The 25291-nt window shown below is 34.2% G+C and overlaps 1 protein-coding gene across 1 annotated transcript; it reads right to left on the bottom strand.

Annotated features, from left to right (window-relative positions):
- Positions 1-427: 427 nt before the first annotated feature.
- Positions 428-24104, bottom strand: Rel (Relish). The gene is made up of 22 exons (XM_053748075.2): positions 23746-24104; positions 20577-20719; positions 19617-19762; positions 19231-19330; positions 17819-17951; positions 16317-16421; positions 15175-15286; positions 14222-14403; positions 13178-13218; positions 12360-12425; positions 11435-11684; positions 11055-11089; positions 10697-10753; positions 10360-10518; positions 9739-9845; positions 7693-7868; positions 6990-7136; positions 5965-6146; positions 5225-5335; positions 4875-5048; positions 4044-4220; positions 428-3031 (listed from the first exon to the last, which is right to left on the bottom strand). The coding sequence occupies exons 1-22, from the start codon at positions 23879-23881 to the stop codon at positions 2933-2935; spliced, it is 2838 nt and encodes a 945-aa protein (XP_053604050.1). The 5' UTR covers positions 23882-24104; the 3' UTR covers positions 428-2932.
- Positions 24105-25291: the final 1187 nt, after the last annotated feature.

The raw sequence follows: 25291 nt of genomic DNA, 5'->3' as shown, positions 1-25291 counted from the left end.
CAACTGCCACCGGGCAGAATAAGTTAAAAAATATTAGGGCTTCGTCCCGTTTCTCCTCGTTTATTTTTAATAAGCTGTTTTTCCTACCTTATTCTTCTCGATCTAAAAAAGTTAAGTTACTTATATAAAATATCATAAAACTAAAAATGCGTAATCACAGCGTCGATGAATATCGAGACCGTCAATAATCATTCCGCATCAAAATGTATATTCGTGTTCCACTTATGTAGTCCGCACTCATTTGTCTAATAATGGTAAGTGGTCACCGTCACCGGTAAAAATTTAATGCAATTTATTGCAGGCGTTCACACGCTACCCCGTAGCCTTTGAACGCCTGCAATAATTTTATACAAAATCGCGTTGTTTACTTCCTTTTCAAGTATACTTAGATAGTAAAGAAAAAATGTTAATGAATAAAACTGAAGAATAAAAATATATCTTTAATTAAAAATTACAAAATACAACAATATATACCTATAGCTAAAATTTTTAAATTCAATCCGATCTTGTGAAATTGGTCACATTTTTACTTATGTACGCTAACAAAATATCATTTATTGGTCACAAAAGTATGACAAAAATAGCAAATTTTGCCCAAAATTTTTATAACATGCTTTGTGGACACCATAAAAATAACAAGCCGGCATCTATGCATCTCTGCCATCCAAACTACCCTGACTACGCCGTTCAACTGTGCTAAAACAAAATAGCGACTTGGTAACTAGACTTGGCTGTAAAATTCGATATTTTTTACTGCACTAGGCAAAGACAAAGGAAACTAAAGATGGCGGGCTGGCATAACCAAATGAGATGAACTTCTCAACCCACCTGAGCCCTTCCAATACAAAGCGGCAGATTGGGTCTTGTAAAAATGGGCAACGGTGTGGAACAAAATATATAAGAACTCTCTCCTGTTTGTTCGATTAAATTTCTAATCCAAATGTATCTTTCTTGTATAAAAGAAACGAAGTTTTCTATATCTACGGCACTAAGTATTTATTAATACAAATGGTGCTATATTAAGAATTACGCTACATAAAATTAATTAAAGAATAAAGGCCAGTTTACACTTACTAAAGTATACCTATATAAGTATACCTGTATGTATATTATATATAGCTATATGCTTTTTATTTTGTTGTATTTCAAAATTTCTTTTTTGTGCTTTGCTTTGGTGCAATAAAAGGTATTTTTATATTAGGTATCGCACAAGACAGGATAAATATAAACAAACCAACGTCCAGGAACCAACATAAGTTTAATATAGCTATTTAGTTTTTTTATAAATCAGAACCATAGCTAGTCTTCTTGTTTCCCACCTTGTTGATTGGTTAAAACAATCAACAAACACTGTTTATTACAATGTACTATCAGGTTCGAGGCTACGCCATATTACAGGTATATAGAGAGAGAGTACTTTTTTTGGCAACGACGCATACCATATTATCGCACCAAATAATTTGAGCGAATTTATTTTATTTTAGAAATTACATTTCAAACACACATTCATTTGTGTTCCAATAAAAACGACAATAAGACACTTTTACATGTATCACAGGTTCATAAAGTTACTTAACTGTAATAATATAATGTGTTCTTATCGCTAAACGCTGAAAATGCAGCAATAAATGTTGCAAAGCTGAACTTTATTGTTCAAACTAAAAATATATATTAGGGAACTGACTGTGACTGTGATTATAGACATGTAACGTGCGTTAAATTAATATAAAATCGTATTTGTTACCATACATACCTCAGTTCCAGCTCATACTGATGTATCGACAATATTTTTTACAGAACATAGCAAAAATAATTATGAAGGGATATTAATTCGGTTCCTGTGAATCACTTATCATGCACTCCAAACTTGAACAGACACATTTGCAAAGTAACGAATATAAAATGAATATATAGGTCATTACCTGTTTGAACACAAATGCAGAACTTATTTGATATAAAACTTAGTCTGGTTTTAGTACGAGTTACGAGAATGTAGAGCATGTTCCGAACATCAAAATTTATATGGAAAATTGATAGTTCCTTTTACGTACGATAGAGGCACCATTCATTTTCCATATATATATTGACAGACTCGATTACGTGCTCGCAAAAAGCTCTTGCTAACCACAGGGTTTATTTCAAATGAGTTCGGCTCGCAGACTAATAAGCACATCAAATAATAATTATTATTAAATGCACATAATTCATTAAGACAAAAAGTTATATTACAATTTATTGTACAATGTCATCTTAAATGATATATTAAAAAATAAGTTTTATCCTATATGCCAAATATACTATGCCCATATTGGACATCGTGACATGAGGGAAAAATGGCTATATATTGACCAGTATTACAAAAAATATTGTATTTTATAGCCAACTTTAGCTAAAATCAAACCATTCTTACATCAAAAACGTCCTATGGCTATAAGAAAGATAACACTTAAAACGAATCTTTCAGAATAAATAAGTTCACCTTAAAGAGGAGTCTTGACTTAGTATATTCCATATATTAACAATGGTGACCAACTCAAAATGTTTGATAAAATATAAAAAAAATCTATTACATAATGCACATGTCAATCGATCAAAGCTGACATATTAATAATTTTCACTAAAATGGCAATTATAATCGTAACATTTCATAAGACTAGTAGATATATATAACAAATGATAATAAAATATGCAATTTTGAGCAAAATATGTTGTATAGTGATCAAACGCGATAGACAACTGAAACAGATGTCTAAATATTTAGTACCAGTGGCATTGGAATAGCACGCGCACGCGCACACGACGCAGCCAGTGTTTCGCATACAGAACGGAGTGAGATATGAAAGGCTATTTCGATGTAATTTAATAAATTGGATCGGAAGATTCTCTATAATAACCAAAGCCCCCACCTACGAAAATAAAGGAATATTATTATTTAATCAATGTATTTCCTTATGATATTTGCCGCTTCCCTTTCTCCTAATTCTTCGAGCGTTGTGGCGAGAGATCTGGATGTGATGTCGCTGTCACTTTGCTGAAATATGAAGGGAAAATATTTAAATGTCATGGGCATCATAGCAGTGGAATTGTCGTGGTTAAGATAATGATTATGTACCACACCACCTCCATACAACAACCACATCAGCAACATCTTAACTACGAGGTCTTTTGAAGGATCTTTTACCACGTAACCCTGTAATTACACTGTCTCTCTCACCGAAACATAACATTTGCCAGTAGAAACAGATGGCTGGGCAAATGAGCTATACTTTGTCTCTATCAAATGTTTGCATATTTACTCTTTAATTTTGTTGTTTAAAAAAAATGAGGAGGGGAAGTGTTGAATTGTGTCAAAAAGATAAAGCTGCAATATTTCCGATACATATTAAGAGGGGTAATACACGTCATTCTTGAGCTGGTAATGCAAGGGGAAATCCAGAGACAACTTATAGCCAGTAGGTGTGTCTGAAGAATTCAAGAGATTGGGTTCATTCTAGTGCCCGAACGCTCTTCCGTACAGCAGTTTCAATAGAATAACGATTACGGTCGTCAATCTTCGATAAGAAGCGGTACTGCGAGAAGTTTAAATCAAATTATTTATTCAGTAATTACAGGCACTTCTTCACGTCAAATCGTAAATTACATAGTATTTCTCGAAAAGCTACAAACTACTGGTATATCGTACGACCATTGCTGAGAAGAAATGCCGAAATAAAATCATTTAACCAGTGCTGATCCCTATCATGCTAGAAGGGACCATTTAGATTTTTCTCTAACAAACACAGTACATGGTGGCCAAAATCTTTGGTCAGCAATAAATTGACTTTTGAAAAATACAATGAATTTATCAAATATCACATACAAGCAATCGGCGGGAATATTAGTATCTGCCATTGTGTGAAAAAATATTTAAATCAAGAATAAAACAATGTATTTATTTTTTATCGGTGGCCAGTAAAACATTAATCCTCATGGATCAACATGGTCAAAACGTATACAAAAAATATGTTATGGTTGAGATCGATAAAGAAGAAAAGAAAACTGACCTTGAGGAAATTCAGCAGGGTTCTTGAGGGGTTGGCCGTGTTCTGGAACCAGGAGGACATGGAGTCCAAGGAGAGTTTGGCGGCGAGCGCTCTCCACGCACCGGACGCGTCCATGGCTGTCGACAACTCCGATATATACGACGACAGCTCCGGTAGACACATCTCTGCTTCTACGTACTATGGAAACGGGTGATCGTGTCAAAGACCAAGAAAACTATATAGACGATAGACCAGTGAAAATGAGATAGAAGATTTCCATACGACTTCCAGGCCCTATCCGGCAATCATGCAAATTAGCAAATTGGTTGTAGGAAATAAGCAATATATATCAGCGATATTTCTCGTTTCTTATTAGCGCTATTTCGTGTATTTCTAATAAACACATGTCTTTCTTGTATGAACTAAATGGACGGATGACGGGTTCTATAGTTTTCTCTGTTTACAGATGATGTTCAAAATATCAACTTTGTCTCATTTTTATTTTTTTATTTTAAAATAGCTATATTTTTTTTATTTTAAAATAGCTATGATTCATTTTGATGTAAAGGAACGACAAACATTTTCATAACATATATGTATTGATATTTACAAAATAATGACACAAATTACATTTTGAAATATCATAATCGTCATAAAAAGCTGATACTTGAAAACGATAGTTAACCAAAAACGATAAACTTTTTTTTTTTAATTTCTAATTTTAATTCCCGCTGTATAAATCAATATTAATTCACAACGTTAACCAAAATGCTCCTCATTTTAAAGATTGTCACAATAATAAGCGAAAATATCACACCACTGACAGAAATATATATAGTATTTTTAATTTACCTCGTCACCGGAATCGACTTCAGGCTCAGACTTGATATCGTCATCCGGTTCGGACTTGATATCGTCCTCGTCCATGACGTCATCACCAATAAAAGGCTGCATCACTTCACGCAGTCGAGGTTTGTTCCGGGCCAGATGCCACGCGGACTGGGGCCTATGGGCACGAGGGTCCGCCTGCGGATTACTTTACATTATAATACAAAAAAACGAGGAGCGCAACGGCACAGTGGTTAAGTCTCACAATTGTCGGTCATTGGATGGGTGACCTAATATGGATTAACTTGATCTCCTCCGTGATTCGGAAGGCACATTTAGCCGTTAGTCCCGGTTGCCTAATGGAAGGTAATTACCTTCTTATCGAGTAGCATCTTGACCATTTCGACCGTATCCTCTTGCACGCTGCAGTCACACAAGATCTGCAGAGCGGTGTAACCTCGCCCGTCAACTGCTTCAATCACATGCTGATAACAAGAAAAAGGGTTGAAATATTTCATTACTATCTTTTCCCGCGGCTTCGCGTGAATTTCTTATCGGAAGCGGAACCGATATGATTTTCATACAAACTTTTAGCACCCATTGTAGTCGTTTGGGGGTTTATTTTTGAAAAAATAGCCTATGTTTGAACTATGTTTGAGCTTTCTAAATGCATATCAAATTTAATCAAAATCGAGCTAAGGTTTTAGCTGTCAAAGCCGAACAGACAGACAAACAAACAAACAAACAGCATATTATTATTAGCCCGTCGGCTGTCTTACACCGGGTACTATAATTATCAAACACAGGTATTTTTTTCAAAAATCAACCCCCAAATGACTTTTATAGGGGCTAATTATGGTAAAAATAAACGCGGACGAAACCGCGGCAAAAAAGTATTCCTCATGGCTAAAGGTTGTGGTCATTAAATGGAACGAAGCACAGAACGACTTTCTTGGCAATGATTAATGAAGTGGTTTGCCATTGTGTTCTCCATTTCACATTCTAGATGACAAATTATAGCCTAGAGTACAGGTTTCGAATCGTAGGCTGGTGTTTAGAGGAATTATATTATGTTTAATATACAAATTACTATACAAATACAAAAAATAGTCACGTTTGGCACGTAGTCCAGAAGCTTAGCCATCACGAGCCGGTAGTTCATCTTGGCGGCGACATGTAGCGGAGTGCGGCCGTCGCTATCTGTCACACTGCAGCTAGCGCCGTGCTTCAAAAGGCATTGTGTCTTCGCAACCGATTTGTATGTCACTGCAAGGTGGAGGGCCGTAATGTGCTTATCTGTTGAGAAATAAAAAATACATTTTATAATATTCACTCGAGAATAGAACCTGAAGTTTTATGGATTTCACGGTAATATATAAAGTTCAAATGTCGTATTAGTATAAATAAGGAATTTACACATTTTTAACGCTTATAATAGCTAAACTGATTCAATTTTAAAAAATTTAGGGCATAAATCATATGGAAATTCAATTATTACAGCTAGATATTATGAATTTTTGACATACATTATTAAGACTAAAGATGATCAGGTAAAAAACCAAATTGCGGATATTCAAATATACCTAAGTATAGGTACACTGAAGTTTGTAGCAAATGTGTTATGGATAAAGACATTCAGACAACAAAAATTAGTCAATGAAATCTAGAGTACGGTAATTTAAAGGCCTGCCATCTATAAAGACCGACGACCTCTGTGTAATGGTCATCCTGCCTACCATGGACTGCTACACTGGAGGTTCCGGGCTCGATCACCAGTCAGGTCAAGATGGAAAATGACCTTTTTTAGATTGACGTCTGGGTCTTGGTTGATTATCTATATATGTATATGTTGTAAAATATAAATAGTATTGTACGTTAGTATCTTACAAGTGTCGAACTTACTCATTCTATGTTTTTCCACACAAATATTATAAAGAGAAAATATATGTATTTTTGTTTATAATGAATGAACTACTAGTACTGTACCGATTTTGATGAAATTTTGCACAGAAATAGATGAAACGGTTAGGAGTGACATAGGCATTTTTATGGTTTTACCCGAGCGAAGCCGGGACGGACCTCAAGTTTATAAATATAAAGGACTTTCTGAAGAATTAGGCTTTGAATGTAATGACTTACCACCGATACTAGTGTTGATGTCGTGAGGCACCCCATGTCTCCGTATGGCCTGCAGCAGCGAGTCGAGGCACGAGGCATCTTCGCGACACATCACCGCGTAGTGTATCGCCTTGTTGCCGTGCTCGTCCTCCAACATCGGATCGCAGCCTGACATATAAATCAATTGTTTTTAACAATAATTGCATTTTTGACACAAACTTTCGGAGAGATTCAATGTGTGACAAAAAAATCATGTGCCTAAAGTAAACCGTTGAGGAGTTCCAACGTCTGGAGCCGTTAGGTGCACCATCTGGTCATGCCACAGGGTCATGCTTATCATAATAATGCCAGCCAAACTAAAAGTGTCTACAAATTGGCATTATTAATAGAGTGGTTTGCCATTACCTTCTCCATTTCACACACTAGATGATAAATTATCAGCTAGAGTGTAAGTTTCCTCACGATGTTTCCCTTCACCAGAAACTAATGGTGCATGAATTAAACCGCAAATTTTACGAAAACTTTTTATAATCCGATATTGTCCTTGTTTACTAAAATTGTATAGTTGTTAGCATTATTAAAGTCCTCTACTGAGATTTGTCCCTTCAATCGAAATAATAGATAGTGAGAACCAATAAACTTTTCTACAAATAATTATTTGTAACTGGTTATTTTACAATGCGACAATTTTGCTGAAAAATGAAAAATTCTCATTTTAAATTACCTTTACTAATAAGGAACGCAACAAGCGTTGGCTCCTCGGCGACTATAGCCAGATGTAATATTGTTTGTAGACTATTATTTTGCAAGTTTAGGAGGTGTGTCATCCCCAGGTGGTGAGCCATCTTGACGATATATTCGAAACTTGGGCGGTTGCTGTTGAGTGACATGTGCAAAAACCTGTGTAATAGCAAAATACGTACATACAGTATCACGTCTATATCCCTTACGGGGTAGACAGAGCCGAGAGTTGCAAACTCGAAGGTCACATTTCGCTGTAAGGCGGCTTATTGCTGGAATTGATTATTCAATAGAGATAGGTTAAAACATCTTTTGCATTAATAAAGGTATAATTAACTGCTCCAAAATTCTGAGTGCCTAAATACCTACTAAATATATTTAGGTAGGTACCTACTGTAATGCATACATCACTTCACTCCACGCATGCAAATTACGGTCAAAGGTTATCTACATCGATATGGTAAAGTATTTAGCGGGTGCTGTGACAACAGTGGTGACTTAACTTGAACTACATCCGTTGAAACATTGCGAACATGATTACTGTTGGCCTTGGCTTCGTCCGCGAGAAAAATATTCTTATGTCAGTCTCCACCTCTTCCCAATACACACAAACAAATAGATTATATACTTAATTATGCTAGACAATTACTTATTGCAATACAAACATACTTAATGCAATACAAACATACTTAATTTATTTCAACGAACGTTATAGTTACAGGACCGTCTCTATACATATAATAATATATATTCACATATAAAGCGCTAGTCACTTACGTAATAACATAAAATCTTGGATCGCCTTAGTCCAATACTATCATCCTAGTTGGGGACGGGAAGACCCCAACTGGTGAGGACACCGACGAACCCAAGTGGTTGACAAAGCTCACGTATACCAATGCATTGGTATAAATTTTAACGTTTACTAAGGCCGGTGCAGTAGGCCAATTAAACACATTCTTGCTATCATTATGGTATCCGTATTTGGGAATACGAAAAAAGCGTAAATAAAACCAGCCTTGAAAATGAAAAATTTGTTGGAGTAAATTTAAGGCTGGTTTTTATTTGCGCTTTTTCTGTAACCATAGCAAAAACGGTAACAATAACAAGAATGTTCGTGCCTGGTCTACAAACCAACTGCGTAATGCAGGTGTGTGCGTGATTGTTGTATGAAATTGTAATGGATGCGTAGGCCATAGGTATATGCAGCCAGCCACAATTCCATGCAACAAACGTGCACGCATACGTACACAGTCCGTCTGCGCCGACTTTTATTGTATACTGTTTTATACTAAACTATGTATGCCTCAGTTGTGTGAACATTTAGATGTATTTACCGCGCAAAATTACATCAAAATCGGTTGATTAGTTTTGGAGTATGTTGCGGACAAAAATTATGACACGTGCATTATGAATACGAATAAACAAATAAATAAATTAATTAATGAATGAATGAATGAATAAATAAATAAACAAATAAATAAATAAATAAATAACCATATGAATGGCGCCAACGAATATAATATGAATAAAATATCGTGGATTTGATATAAAAATAAAATAAACATTGAATCTATTTCGGCAGCAGCTTCGCCCATACCATATATAATACGTCTAACTTTCCAAATGAATCATTCCACCTGTTGTTGGTGAAAATAGAACACTTCTCGCCGAAAGTGTTCAGTGAAATTCTTGTTTTTATAAATAGGGCAAGTGAAAAATAAGATTCGGTGGTTTCACTGTGAAACTAGCCAGGATCCACCAATTTAAATCTTTTTATTTGTTTCATATGTTTGTAAGCATATGTACACGTATATATTTCTTATTATCTTATTCAATTATCTTGTTTTTGGTGCAATAAACTGTTTTACTTACTTGCTTACCCATAATTGGCAACATTATTTATGGGACAGTTGACGTTTCATTAACAAACCATAGATAAAGAGGCAGTATACACAAATGATAATAAACATTGAAAATTACGCGTGAACAGTGCAACCACAGAGGTTCCCCGAAATCCATCACTTACGTGTCTCCGTTCGACAGCCGCTTCTCCACCAGTCGTTCGAGCTTGATTCGAATGACATTCTTCTTCAGCGGCGTTTTCCTCATCAATTCTACTAATTCGACTACCAACTGAAAAATATAATAAGAAAAAAATAAATATTTTAAATAATAATAATAAAATTTATTAATTCTACTTTAAAAAAGGCTGTAACTATATCAAATAAACATATTAGGCTTAAATTGTGGTCATGAAATGAGTGCTTCGCAATATTTATCTCTACCAGTTTGTTCCAGCTAGTGGAACATGAGTTCCAATCAATTGCAAGATACTCCAAAAAGACAAAGTTAAAACATTTATTCAGAAATTAGATCTTCACAAACCCTTTTTCACGATATATTATAAATCAAATGGTATTATTGTAGCTTGTAACTTTCGTAAATATTATTTATTAAAACTTTATTTACCAATACAGTATAAAGTCCAGACTATTCAGTCCAGACTTTGTACTGTATTGGTAAAAAAAGTTTTTTTTACCAATAAAGTACTTATTTTTGTTTAAAGCATTCTCTACCAATAGTAGTAGTAATAGCATAGATATTATTGACCAAAGCTATAAATATCGATTTTTTTATGACTATTCACCTTTTTGACTTCCTGTCCATCTTCCGCTTTATAGAACGGTTTCTCCTGGCCCTTTATTTTGTCGAATATATTCAATTTGAATTTGTCGACGTCTGCTTGGGTCTCGACAGCCATTTGGGAAGAATTCGATGCTTTATTTGTACTTTGAGTAGCACCACCCTAAAATTTCATTTCAAATTTCATTGAAATGTTGATGGCAATACTTGAAATTTTGTCAACAATTTTGACACTGAAAGTTGATGTTCAAATGTAAACATGTGTTGACATCTATAATGTTTTCTTGTTTAACATACTTTGAGACCAACAAACATAGAAGTAAAATATTGCTATAACTCACCTTATTGACGCCAGAGTCAGGAATCAAACTATCTCTTATGAAAGACATGCTGTTTGTCTGTAAAATAAAATTCTGAAATTATTCTTATGTCGCAAAATTGTCACCTTACGAATTTACGTCTTTATTTCTTACGGGAGTTACGAAACTCGAAGGCCACGTTTAGATGTATTGTAGGTATATTGCTGGAATCGAGATTATGGGGCAATCTGGGGCAATATATACATGTGTTATAATTTCCATAAAATTTATGAGTACTTTTTTCTTTCAATCCTACTGATGGGCGAGCAGATTTATAAAATGGCTAGTAAAAGAACAATTATAGTACCTAATAGATATTCCAGTGAAACAAAACAATTACCTCTTCCGGCAAGCTCCCAAACGATTCTAGGTACTCTGCAACAATGTTAGACAATGTTAATCTAATTCTGCTGAAACGTTCTAATGTGAAACTTCTACACGAATTATATTTATTTATTATTTCACAAGTATGATTACTCTATTGCTGCCACTCGACACCTACGTTTAGTTTACGTAATAGGTTTCATATAAATATAATGTGCTCAAAATTTTGTTTAACATTACATTATTTAATGGTTCAGATTGTTATAAAAGATAGAAATACAAATTAAATTCATTATAAAAAGTTAACGAACGCTTAGAAGCTATTTCAGCTTAAATCATTTTATGAAAAAGATGATATGTCAAAAAAACATTAAAATAATTTAAACAAATACTTACTGGACCAATCAGCTTCGGAGAATCTCATCTTTTCCTCAGCCGTCATATCAGAATTGTGTTCTAATATCTGTTTCAGCTCCGTAGAGTTAAAATCGGGTAGAGAGTGCATAGGCACGTTACACTGCGCTAGCACCGGATTGTCGTTGTAAAAGTGGCGCTCGGCCGGACTCGTGTTGGCGGATAAGTTTAACAACAAAGCGTCGCCGAGGTCGCTGTGGGGCGAGTTGTTGCCGATGGGCAATTGCGGTATCTACATAATCAAAAATACAACTATTTATTTATTGAAAATTGAAATTTAGAATAGAATAGAAACAAATTTATTCAAAAATTCACAAATACATAACATACATGAATACAAACACGCTAAACTACCAAAAAAGACAGATAGAATTATAGATGTTGTGCTGCAGCAATTTAAACAGGCCACAACTCAGTGATGTTAGCCTAGGCTAACATTACTGAGATGATTAGCTTTATTAGTAAGTAGGTGCTGGTGGTAATTAAAGCGTGGTTGCCATCAAATGCCCCAAGACAGACATATATAGAAAACAAAAAGAGAGACCTTTGCCCAGAAGCATAATAAATAGACATATTTTTGCAGCCGATGTGTCTATATCAGGCAGCGTTTAAAGCCCTCAGACAATTTACTTTTTGAAGTCGCTCCAATAATATGTAGAACCCTATTATGAATTTAGTTTTTAACAACAAGAACAGTTTGTTTACTTCGATCCACTGGAGAAGTCTATTCATAATATTTGTATATGAATTACGTAATGCTTTATTTCCAAACGTCCATTGTGTAGAAGTGTAGTAGTAGTATCCAGCCAAATCAATTTAAATTTGTTCATATGTTGTAATTAAATATATAAAATGGACTCATTTTTATTTTATAATTGCAACAACATTTCTGTGTCGAGAAACTTACCGATTGTATTGTGGTAGCGGCCATGTCCACATCATGTGAACCATCGAACGCTCCGTTACAGGCCTGCTGAAATAACAAGTTCAAAGTCAATATTTACGTCTATATTTAGCAACACTTGAATTCAAAGTAGGTATATCGCTTAACACTAATTTAGCATGACTTTTGAGTGCTAAACACTAGAAGTGTAAAGCAGGGTATACCCTCTCGTCAGTAAACGGCTTTTTTGTTCATATTTCATAGATTCTTAGAATTGCAAAAGCTATTAAAGTGGGTTGGATCGCCTGTCACTTGAAGAGCAATAAATTTTGTCAAGGGTCACGAGAAAACGTCAACTAGTCTCAAGTGTTTGTCAGACATCCTACTTGTGCTTAACACATGAATGGTTTACACATAACATTATTTTAATAATTTCGAAACTAATCTTTGTTTCTAATATGATCGTTTTCCCGGTTTCTTCCGGAGCCCAGGGTCTGCCAGAGTGTTATAGATACCTGTATACATACAAGGTGATGATATATGGTGCTTTGGTTAGATTCTGGGAAGTTTCAAGTTCTTTACTTCTAAAAAGGGTCTCATAAGAGGCTTTTGTCTTCGATACAGTAGACGCGACCGACAACTACTTTTTAGGAGTGTTGATATTAACTCGAAACTACGCAATACGCATATACTCAACGTTTGTACCAGTTGGTGCGTATTTAGTTATTTTGTTACTCCCTGATTATATAAAATAACTTTAAAGCTAATTTTTGAAATACATTTAATATTACGTAAAACTACTAAAAGTATAAATAATGTTACATTAAACTTTAGGTACTTACTAGCATGACAGTGGCTGGAACATCGCTCTTCATGGAACTGCCTAAAAGCATTTGTAAATAAAAAACATGTTCACCAAATTTTTAAAATAAAGACATTCATAAACGGAATTTCAATCAAGAGCACATATAGGCTAATTGCAAGAACTGATTATGTTACATCGATACTAATAGGATCCCCCGTTCAAACATAGGCTACTTTTTTAATCAACCAAAAATGGCTAGGTACATTAGAAGGTGAAAGTTTGTATGAAAATCATTTCTTCCATTCTCTGCTTTGGCAGATAATTTCACGCGGGTGAAGCAAATTCTATATCTATAGCTAGTAAGAAATATCTTTAAATCAATGAGTGTTTGTAATAAACCGGCGAAAATGAACTGACGAAAATTGTATTAAATACAATTTTAAGACAAAAACTGGATGTCAAGACATTTGCTACATATCATATTCCCAAAACAAACTATTTGAACAATGGATTAACCAACCAACTATTAAACCATAAGCATATAATTAAATACACTTTGCACAATACAGCAAAAAATTATGAGCTTTAAGATTTATACACATAAGACTAGCAATTGTTCATGTTTTCATTAACATTATATCGGGAACCACTTTTTGAAGAAATATTGGATATTTCATGCCTGTATGCCTAGTGCGTTTTATGTTATAAAATGTTATAATATAGTTTTAATCGGGCACTTACTGCACTATGTCAATAGATTTTCACCATGTATATTTCTATCGAGAAATATACGTATTATATTTATACATTTTAAACTTTGGCTAAACCCCGAAGTGCCGTTACACCTAGATGTAGCCTAGGTACAGCCCGTCGCAGATGGTTACACCTATGTAGCTATACTTCCATACTACATAATATTTCTACTATAAAATTCTTAAGTGTCTGGCACACTTTCACGGTTAAACAGCTGGGTCGATTTAGATGAAATTTGGGATATATAATATTGTTTATGTCCAAAGTCAAACAATGTAGTTCGGACGGATAGGCGGGTAACAGATTGTACTCGATAAATGCAACTTACTGTTTGAATTAATCGACGAATACGACGAATTTGCTTTCCGTTTTTTGTTCTGCAGTTTGCACGCTACTTCAGCTTTATACTTGAATTCCTTCGGGTCGCTGGTTCGGCCATCCTGTGGCCGTTGCAGTTCGAAGTACACAGTCACATCGGAGCTTGTGTAGGGGTCTCTGTATTGCGGCGTGCTGTTAAAAATGAGTAATGTAGGTTGGTAGATCCTTTTGTTCTTGGCGTAATACAGAAGCACATGAACACAGGCCGCTTTACCATGTGAATGTTAAAGCGATTGAACTCCTCCACACCACGGACAGAGAAGACTCAAAAGAACATTTGATTAAGTGTAGTGATAAACAAAAACAACTAAATAATATTGCAACTAGAGAAATTACTACATTTAAATGATACTCGCTGCGAACTGCAATTATTAATTTAGGAGATCCTGATTTAAAGGTGCATCATCATAATTGGCCTAGTGCGGTCAGAATTCTGGCTCAACCTATCACCTTTTTGACTGATATACATATTGTGATAGACGTAATGACTGTTTGAGACAAGTCTGATTTTATCTATATATCCATATATTTTAGTTGTAACTATAAAGTATTTTTTCGTACTATAATGCCGGCTCCACACCATTTGCAAACAGTTAGCCAAACTTTTCCGGTATCGAAGTACATAGCTGATTTATCCTTGTGGAAACAAAACTCACATACAATCTATGCAAAGTACAATCATTCGCGCCGGCATCTGTCTGAGATCGCCGATAGGCTGGAGGAGCCAACAATTTATTTTGACTGGAAATGATTTTAAATGTTTCTAAGAAAGAGGGTAAGTATTTGAAATAAATAAATAAATGAGCACATGGATAAGATTGTAGATTGTAGAGGGTAATGAACATTTAATACAATAAAAAGATACAAATATGTACTAAATGAATGACTATAAATATTATTTACCTGAATGCTATCGCATATTGGTGATGGACATCGCTTTCCAAAAAGTGTGCATAGGCGTGCCACACTTCTTCTCCGGTCGGAGCTAATTCAAAGAACCGTATCTTTATGTTTTCTGTAGATCAAAAAAACTGTATAATAATAAACGCTTATGAAAAATAAAGATTACCTATTTGTACATGTTTTATGCGAATTCGATTCGATTCTATGCTATTTCTACGCTAAACCCTAGTCTTTGTAGAATAATATGAATTGATGTCTTAAAATGCTATAATTGAATAATAATGATAAATTTGATTTTTGAATAAACGATAGTCTCTCATACATATTCCATTAACTGAAACCAAACTTCGACGTAGAGATACAACAATAAAAGTAGAGATTAATTTTCAGGACACACACAAGTGCTGATTACCAATTCCACTAAACCGCAGATAAGCAAATCAATTGCAAAATGTAAACTGTCTATAAGAAATAGAATAGATTTTCAACAATATCAAAGTACAAGATAAGTTGGGATTCGCATTTTATGTACGTCATACATTTTCCTGGAATTGATATTAAAGTCGGTTATATTGATTTTTACGATAGCCAGTAGTGTGGGTGTTCTCGGAACGCTACATGTCAAGCGACTTATGGGCGTGGCGTGACTTGGATTGGTCGAAGCAACTTAGTGGCGTTTGCTGACGTCATTTAATACTTATTTTTGTAGATATTGATGATGCCTTGCTACGGACGGCATCGTAGATTGCAGTTGTTCTCTTAAAATAAAAATACATACTTACGACAATACAAAAGACACTCTTAAAGAAGTACATCCGAAATAATATATCTATATTATTATTATAAAGAGGTAAGCGTTTGTGAGTTTGTATGTTTCAGGCGGGTAATCTCCGAAACTACCGAACCGAATCTATCACCATTAGAAAGGTACATTATCCAAGATTGCTATAGGCTACATTATATCTCAAAAATCCCAGACAACAATTGTCTGGCAATTATCAGACAACAGAAAACGTAGTGTCACAACTCCCGTCCACTATCAGGAGCAGGACGTCCCGGAATCGTCATCCAGTAGGAATTCGACGCCTGTGAGTAACCAAAGTAATGATTAAAAAATATAATAACAAATAAATAATACGTACTTTTATTGACTTTTTCCACGAATATAAAGACATCATCACCACCCATGGGCCGGCCAATGGTCTTACTGATGCGGCAAATTTTCAAGTCATTGGTTGACGCGCTTTCTACAAAGAATAGATGTGTATCAAAATATAAATCAACAGGGGCTCCGCCTCTATTATATTATAATATATTGTGACATTAATTAGACACAAAATATTTTTCCGTAGGTGTATGCATATACAATTGTTTGGGTGGGTTTATAATTCACATTTAAACAATTTATTAGTGATGCGTTATATGTGTATGTCTATTAAGGTGAAACTACGGCCAATAACGAATACTACCTATGCCATCAGACGCAAACGAATAGCTTCTTTCTTAAACAGAATGCGGGATAGCGGCAAAAGTATCCTAACAGTGTTGAGCTCCAAATTACATAGCCATAAGTTGTCATTTTGGAGCAATTTTCTTATAGGTGCTGTCAAATTATATTCTTACACGATACAGTGTAACTACAAAAAGCATGGTAAGTCACAAAACTACATTTTCACTTCACATGCTCGTAAAGTTTGACGTTACGTTATGATTAAAAGTAATCAGCCTGTAAGTAAAATAATCTAGAAAGTAAATTATTAATCTAATCCATGGAATTAGTAGGTATTCCGTCGAAGTACTTACTAAATCCTTGATCTAATCAGATTATAAGAAGCCAGCTTAAATAAACAAAAAGGACAAAATACCCGGTAAAAAAATAAACCCGGTACAAATATCTGAAATGTGTGTTTAAATGTTGTATAATTTAAAATAATATGATACAAATTCACTCAAATGTGAAATGTAACACCATTTTTTGTAAGTATGATGTCCTCCAGACTTTAAAATCATGTATTTCGCTTTTATTTTGGTCAAGGGGTAACTTAGCTAAAGCCCCTCCATTCCAATTCCAGCACTATAGGTACTTAATGGTGGCCGGTAAATTAATTGGCCAAGATAAACTGGCGCATACATCCACGAAAATTTAAAATACTTTTTTATATTGTTGTTAATTTCCTCGCAAACGAAGTGAAAAGCAGACCCAACCAGACAAACACTCAACAGTAAACCGACATTTCACTCTTGACTTAAATATTATTTCCGGATAGTTACGCCGCGTCTAAAATGCTTCGCTTTACCATCTTGGTGTATAATCTACTCATCATCGACTACAGCCCTCCCTCCCATTATTAATCTACTATTTTACAGCATATATGAAAAAAACAAAAAAAAACAGGCACAAATGCATGCCAAAGTAAAAACAAATCTTTCGTAGATGGCTATGCAACATGTTTAAAAACGTGGACAAAGCCATAATATATCACCTAGACGCGACAACGACAATAAACCAACAAGCAAAAAATTACTGAGAAGTAATCTCCGCCAAAGTATTATTATTAGAATTATTTTTCATACTATTTTGTTTATGTGTACACAATACAGTTGTTAGGTAAAAACAGTCATAGTATTGTAAATAAAAACTTACTCATGTTGTGGATGGGATCTGAAAACACTGGCGGGCAAATTTCCGCATCAGTATTGATATCATGCGCGCTGAATCTTAGACGAACAATATTTAAGTTTATCTTCTTCGCTTCACTTTCACAGTGCGCACGGAGCTGTAACAATAATAAACTTTAACTTACCGATATCAGAATCATATGAGAACTGGCAGTCAGACGCGGGGTTAACATCACTACAGCTTATTATTGTCATATCGGACTTCGATGATTCATAGATGTATCAGCGGACACGAAAATCGTGTGGCGTCGAGTAGATTTCGTAGTATACTGACCAAGCCATACCTCTACACCTCTAGCCTCTACAGGCCTAGCGACCGATGCTAGTTATTATCATATTCGACACCGATTGGTTAGCTTTCGACTCCTCCTTTTCATTTACTAATGTGATTGGTAATATTTCTTTCTTACCCTTATTTTTCTATTTTTCTTTCTTTGACTTAGAAATTAAGTAATTAGTAAATTAACAATTCTTGTTCCAGTTAATCCTGTCTAATTACTATTAAGTTAATGTTTGGAAGTCGTTTACCAATATATTTCATGTTAATTAATGCAAGTAAAATTACTAATGAAACAATTATTGTAAAAAATTAAAGAAAAATATAAGTACTAAAATAATATTATCAACATTCCAATGGGGTTCTTTATAAAGACAATATTTATAGATATTTCGTCGCATAAGGAACCAAAAACAATAGGTAATAAAAATATATAAAATATTCGATGATAATAGGTATGCAGCGTATAAAAACTACGACATCGCTAATGTACTAGGTACATAGGTACGTCATTGATTCTGAGTCCGGAAATAACAAAGGCTCAATTATGCCTTCCTAAAACTAATACCAGTATTTAAATTACAGACTGGTATTAGTTTTAGGAAGGCATAAAGCCGTAATAATAATTCATATCACACATACAGCTTCTTTACTGTAGGTATGTCTGTCGGGAATTTTGCATGATAAGAAGCCATTGAAAAGTCCAAATAACGTATATTTCAATGAAGAGGCATATTATCCGGATATTATATAAAAAACGTTGATTTCTCTAAATTGATTCATCAAAATTGTTTAAATTATTATTACATGTGTTTGTGTTATACAGTACCTTTGATGTTACAGTTAAGATTTACGCTGTAATACCTAATTAATAAAAGATATATAATGATCCCGCTGTTAGTCAAAACAAGACAAACAGAAAAGAGAACACATAATGCATCGGCATTACCCAACCGACTTAATTAAGAATATTTAAAAAATGCTTACCTGGTGGTAAGCGTTTCTTAAATATTCTTTATTAATTTTTAAATGTCAAGCTTGGCACTGTTATGTCAGTTTCGTGAACCTAAATGAAAAAAATCTTACGAACAATGTGTTACCTCTTTTAGAGACATCTGGGTGTTCATTTGAGCATATTTAGTATACAACAACCCGGGGACGTCTTTCTTGGCCGTGTGTATAATACCCATGCCGCCAAACCTATAACAAAGCAACCAAAAAGTTAAAGATTTCTTTTTTCTAATTTTAAAATCTTCAAATAGCAAAACACATGTTGCTTTCAACTTTCCCTTAATAACAAAGAACTAAAAAACTAAAGAGTCATCATTAATTTGTTCCCGTTCAATGTATTGTGCCTTATTTGTATTACCCTAAATAAATCCTAATTATAACAGGGACAAATTTAACTTGTAACTTTGGGTGAATGAAATAAAAATTTGTAAATAAATAAACGTAATAAGTTTGAAATACAGATTAAATTACATACCCGACTTTGTAGCTGCCTTGTTCAGGCACCTCATAGCTCACATCTCGATCCTGCTCCTCCTCCAGGAGTTTGTGGGGGTGCTCGCCTGAATTCTTGTCCTGGGCCAGTCGACACCTGATGACAGCCCGCCCGGGATAGTTCACTAGCTGTTAGGATAGTAAAGCGAGTTAAAACCGCCCGGCGAGTGTGATGTACCAGGTGTTAAGTACACAATCAGGACAGGTACCTACTGATTAGTTTTAAACATACACTAATCGAAAATAACGAACTGAGCTAAAGCTGGGCTCCTTGGAAATGCTATTGCCTAACAGTTGCTAAGGCTATGTGTCCCTTAGTTGCTTCGTAAGTTTGTACGACATCCACGGGAGAATATAATGTGGTCTTATTCTAGGGCGGAACCACATGCCACTAAATTTATAATATGATGTATGCCACTTCGATACGATGGTGAGAAGTAAACCCGCAGTAAGGCCTCTGATGTAGGTATAGGGACTTTACAAGTAATTACAAGTAAATACAGTACGTATTGTTTTGTGAGTTGGTTGACCGTACGTGATTTCTTAACAATGCTTTGTTTCGTTATGTAACTCATATGAACCTATTTATGCTAACAACAAAAGAAATACACGGCACGGGTTCACTATATAAAAAGTTGTGAACCATAAACCATAACACTACAATGCAACCGTTGTAAAAATCAAAATTAGAACAATGAACGTTCTGAATTTCGTGTAAATTCTCGAATAACACAACTGTCAAATAATTTTTAAATATTCGTTTTTTATTTTAGTCTTTATTTATTTCACTAGCTTCTGTCCAGTCCCGGGTGGACTGGACAGTACCTACTTCCAGTTTGTTGACGTACCGGTCCCGGTCAAATCATTGACTGGGACTGTAAAATACCTGTTTTTTTTATAACTAGGAAATTTAAGAATCCTTTCTACACAATCCACACTATACCTCTACTGTGGGGTGAGTTTTGTTCCTTGACGAATTTTGGGATTTGCCAAGCAAACAGCCGTGCGTGCCCACCATTTCGCTCTTGTAGCGGAACCGGAAGTGGTCCTGCGGCTGCTCGACTATTCGCAGAAATGGCTGGCATGCTGTAATAATACACACATTTAAAATAACTGCCCGCTAAAACTGGAAATGTTGCCTTCAAGGCTGGTTGCCGACAAAGCTAGTAGGTAGTAGTAGCATGAAGAAGGTACCTATATGAAGGTATATGCAGCTACTAAATGCTCAAAATTTTATTATATGAAACAACAATATAATGACTAACAATACAGAAACTTTGAAGTTGTTGTTTTAAAACATTGGGCACAAACACTGGTATAACATGATATAAGATAGTGATAAGTATAAGTGAGCCTCTATCAGACTTCTGAAAATACCTAATCCAACCAAGGACATTGGCATGTTTTACAATGTCTGTTTGTGATGTATTGTTTACATTTCTTCATTATTATAGGTATGCCAGCTTTTGCTCGCGTTTTAGTATGCAGGTAAAATTTTTCCCATTCCAATACAAATTTCAGTAAATCCTACCCAATACTGCCCTTATTGCGGGCTCTGTGTTATATGTATCTGTACAAAAAGATTAATAAATGAGTTTTTCAATATAATTTTTTAATTACTTAGATACTTTTTAATAGGTACCAGTAGTATTACACTACTACTATCATGTAACAAAGTTTTTCAAATGAGAGACTTGCGTTGTCAAAGATTATACATTGAAAAAAAAATTAAATACATTTAAAATAGTTAAATATCTCACTACTAAGTAGCTAATAAATACAAATACAAAGTAAATTGATATGTTTTAGCCATACTTGCATTGCATTTACGTACATAAACAATTGTTGGAAAACCCTGAGCTTTATCAGTCATGTTGTGGCCAATATAAACTTTGACATGTCCAATAATTACTAATACAATTAAGGTATTCCCAACTGATAGACAAATAATAAGTTTCAACTGATAAGTTTACTGCATACTGTGTTAGTTTTTTTACAGTGGCCTTATTACTTTAAATTTTGCATGAACCAAGTAATTAATCACATTGTAAACATCAACATTTATATGGAAAATTAATAGTAAGTTCCTTTTATATATACAATAGAGGAGTAGTTAATTTTCTGTGCAAATGTTGATTTTGTTATACAATGGGCAATCAATGAGACAAAGCTCTTGAATATTTTTTTGCTGAAACATTAACTAATGTCCGAAAAAAGTTGGGAGATTTTTCTGTCCATCCAATAAATTTTGGACATTCAAACTCTTTTGAACTTCATTTTGCCAGATGTAAAAAGTTCGTCCATACAATAATAGGTATATAATAAAAATAAAACGTGTCAGTGTCAAAAAACATAACCTAAACCCACTCAAAAATTGGCTTGGTAGTGTTAGGTCCCTATTAAATAGAACAATCATAATGAGCTCTATAATGTAAGGAGTGTGAGCACTTATTTTGAATTACCTCCCTTACCTATTCTAAATCTGTCGATGTGTTCAAGACAGATATATTAGTGATTTTGCCTAATCGATTTACCTACGTATTTAAATAATCAATTAATTTATTACAGAGGTTGAGAAATGAATCTTAGCCAAGTTAGCTTGTGTAATCTAATGACTACAATCTACTTTCCTCTAGAAAACTTTTCTTGTTCTGAAATCTAAAAACTATTGCACTTTATAATATGTAACCTATGTAATAACGTAGGTAGGCACCTATCTATGTCCCTATGTCTTGGGTGGAATCTTGCAACCAAATTTTGAATCAGATTCTTCAACCAATTCAGCTGAAATTTTGTACACACATTTCATTTGAATGACAATGATAAGTGATTGTGCACCCAGGAACAGCCCCAGATGTGGGTACTGCTCAACAGTTTACTGCACGGACATAATACCTATTTTTGTCATGCATTGAATGCATATCTCCCTGACAACAATAAAAGCTTGTGTCAATAATGACATTTTTATAAATACTTATAATATGGAAAAAGTACAAATCTTTTTACAAAATCTTGCAATATCGAAGAATTCAAAAGTTCAAAAGAATTTTAATGTAAGATATTTATGGGCTGTGCAGAAAATTTTGAAATTTTTTTTCTGATATGTACCTACTTAATGTTATTCCTTTGAACAGAAAAATATTCAAGCACTTTAAAAATTTTCATTGATTGCCCATTACATTCTTGCATAAATCCCATACTACAAGTTAATGCAATACATAAAATAATAATAATATTGTAATTGAATTATACTAATTTATATAAATACAGTTAGATACACTAATATATTTAAATATACTTAGTATGATTGTATGATAAATAATGCTAACACATGTTGTTAAGGTCTTTATTTTGAACAAAGTATTTTTCACTAAAAAATACCTTGAATCTATGTTACGAAGTGGATTTAAAAATTCTCTTGTATCTTGCATTTTACCTAATGCCAATGAAAAGAAGAGAAAGAATATTATCTATTACCTATTTTGTAAAAACTAGTTATGAATTACTATAAAAAACCAACAAGAAACGAAGGTAAGTAGTCATTATTGTCAAAAATCTAAATTTTGAATTTGACAGCTGAAAGGCAACAACAGTATACATGAGGAGGCTTTTGTAGAGCTTCAGGCAGGTTGCCTGAAATCTTCAAAATAAAGTTTATTTTATCAGGCTTTCACAGCCAAGACTGTAACAAACAACATGCTTGAAAGAGAAAAAAATAAATTCAAAATGTTGATTTTGATAAACACGTTGTACAAACAGTTACTTGTGTCAAAAAGCTAATTTTCTACAACAAAAATAAAGATCATTGCATGAAAGTTATTTGGGCTAGTATATGTTTTCCACAATAATCACTACATAAAAATAAGAATGTCCTAAGCTAGTCCATACTTTGATAATATATGTGTACTTGAAAATAAAAGAAACCTCATCTAACTCAGGAATTCAGAAGTTTTTTTCATTGTCTATCAGATTGACACATATACATTCATTCAGCTTTTGTGAAACAACAGCAGGCACTCCACTCCATCTGTATCCTACTTAGGTCCCTTATGGTATATAATATAATATATAGACAATAATAGTCAAATATAACATTTTATATTTTCACTAACCTGTACTCATGTTAAGTGTGGTTAAAGTAAACGCCAAATGCGGCACTTGTTGAGATGGAGAACTATAAGGAGACTCGCAGTGGGACTGAGGAGAGTCTACGCTGGATGTTTCAATATCCTGACCACTAGAAGACATCTCTGGTTACATTACTTTCGTCGCCGGCCGAATATCATAAACACTCAAGATCTTTTAATATTTGATTATTCGCGACTGCACTAGTAAATTCTTTTGTTAATTTTCTACACAACACAACATATCAAAGTTTACTGCTACTGTTTTTGCTAGATTATTTTCTTGTCTTGATTCAATATCGCTGGCTTGCTTCCTGGAACTTGCATTGCACGCAAATATCAGAGCAAAGTTTGACACCTTACGTGACATCGAATTGACAGTATTTATTATTATGTTGCTACATTATTTATGGTGTTTTCCCATTATAATTTTATTATACATCTTGAGATCATCTTGCGCCGTTCTTTGTTTTAAATGGTTTCACCGCGAATTATGCCAGTTTTACAGTGTAATAATGATAATATAGAAGAAGAAATTTCAAGGTGGTGATGTGTTTCTTACAACTGGAAAGTAATGAGAAAATAGTTCACCTTAAAAATCATAATGAATCTTAGGTAAAGTTTTTTATCCTACATATATACACCGCCATCTAACGTGCGAGTTGCTGAACTGTTCAGAAAAATTAAATAAGTTTCATGTTCGTTTGATAAACTACTTTGTATGCTACAATTAGAACACAGAACAGAACTTAGAAGTTTGATTTGGGCTATTTTAGGTTGAAGATATGCAACCATTCAAATTTAATATTACTTGTCGCGACACCTATATGTACTGTCGAAAATTTGTCTTATGAAACTTCCATGTTTTATGTATTCCGTTATTAAAACTATCTACACACTTTGTAATTTAATTTTCCATCTCATCTGTCGCTGCAACAATGATCGAAGCTGCAACATGATAAAATAACTAGTAGTTCGCCGCGAACTTAGACTTCGCAAACAATATTTTTTTTACAAAATTGTGACTATTTCAAAAACGGCTTAGCCGATTTTGTTGCCCCACGAACTTAAAAATTCCATTGACAGATCCTACATACCTTTTAAATTACATCAAAATTGGACCAACGGTTCGAAAGTTATCGCGTTACAAACATACAAAAAATTTATTTTTGCCCCAAGTAGAATGTAGAAGTAGAACTCGCTCGCTCGGTCAATAAAATTAACAAGACTATAGGGTAATTCTAAAAGTTGGCAACTTTGTATTCAAACGTCACAATACCGAAACATGAAATCACACCCGGCTTTTCGGGTCGGGGAAGAACCGATGCCAACTTAATGAGTCATGAAAATCCCCGCTATCATAAATTGTACACACATACATACGCAACACGTATCTTATATGTTTTACACATTGCTATGTACCTATGATGTTTGTTAACAGAATGTTTGATGATAAAAAATATATGGCCGGTACAGTATTAGACCGTATCAACCGCTTGGATCTTTATTCCGCGGTAATAGGGTTGATAATGTG

Source organism: Plodia interpunctella, chromosome 7, assembly GCF_027563975.2.
Source record: "Plodia interpunctella isolate USDA-ARS_2022_Savannah chromosome 7, ilPloInte3.2, whole genome shotgun sequence".
Taxonomy (NCBI): domain Eukaryota; kingdom Metazoa; phylum Arthropoda; class Insecta; order Lepidoptera; family Pyralidae; genus Plodia; species Plodia interpunctella.
The sequence above is the reverse complement of the archived record's forward strand: the minus strand, read 5'-3'. Positions and strand labels throughout refer to the sequence as shown.

Coding starts and splice junctions, on each gene's coding strand:
- Rel (XM_053748075.2), bottom strand. CDS start 23,881: ATGTCTTCTAGTGGTCAGGATATTGAAACATCCAGCGTAGACTCTCCT. Junction 15,287..16,316: donor CGTGGAAAAAGTCAATAAAA/GTACGTATTATT, acceptor TTTGATCTACAG/AAAACATAAAGATACGGTTC. Junction 5,336..5,964: donor TTCTGGACTACGTGCCAAAC/GTGACTATTTTT, acceptor TCTTGTTATCAG/CATGTGATTGAAGCAGTTGA.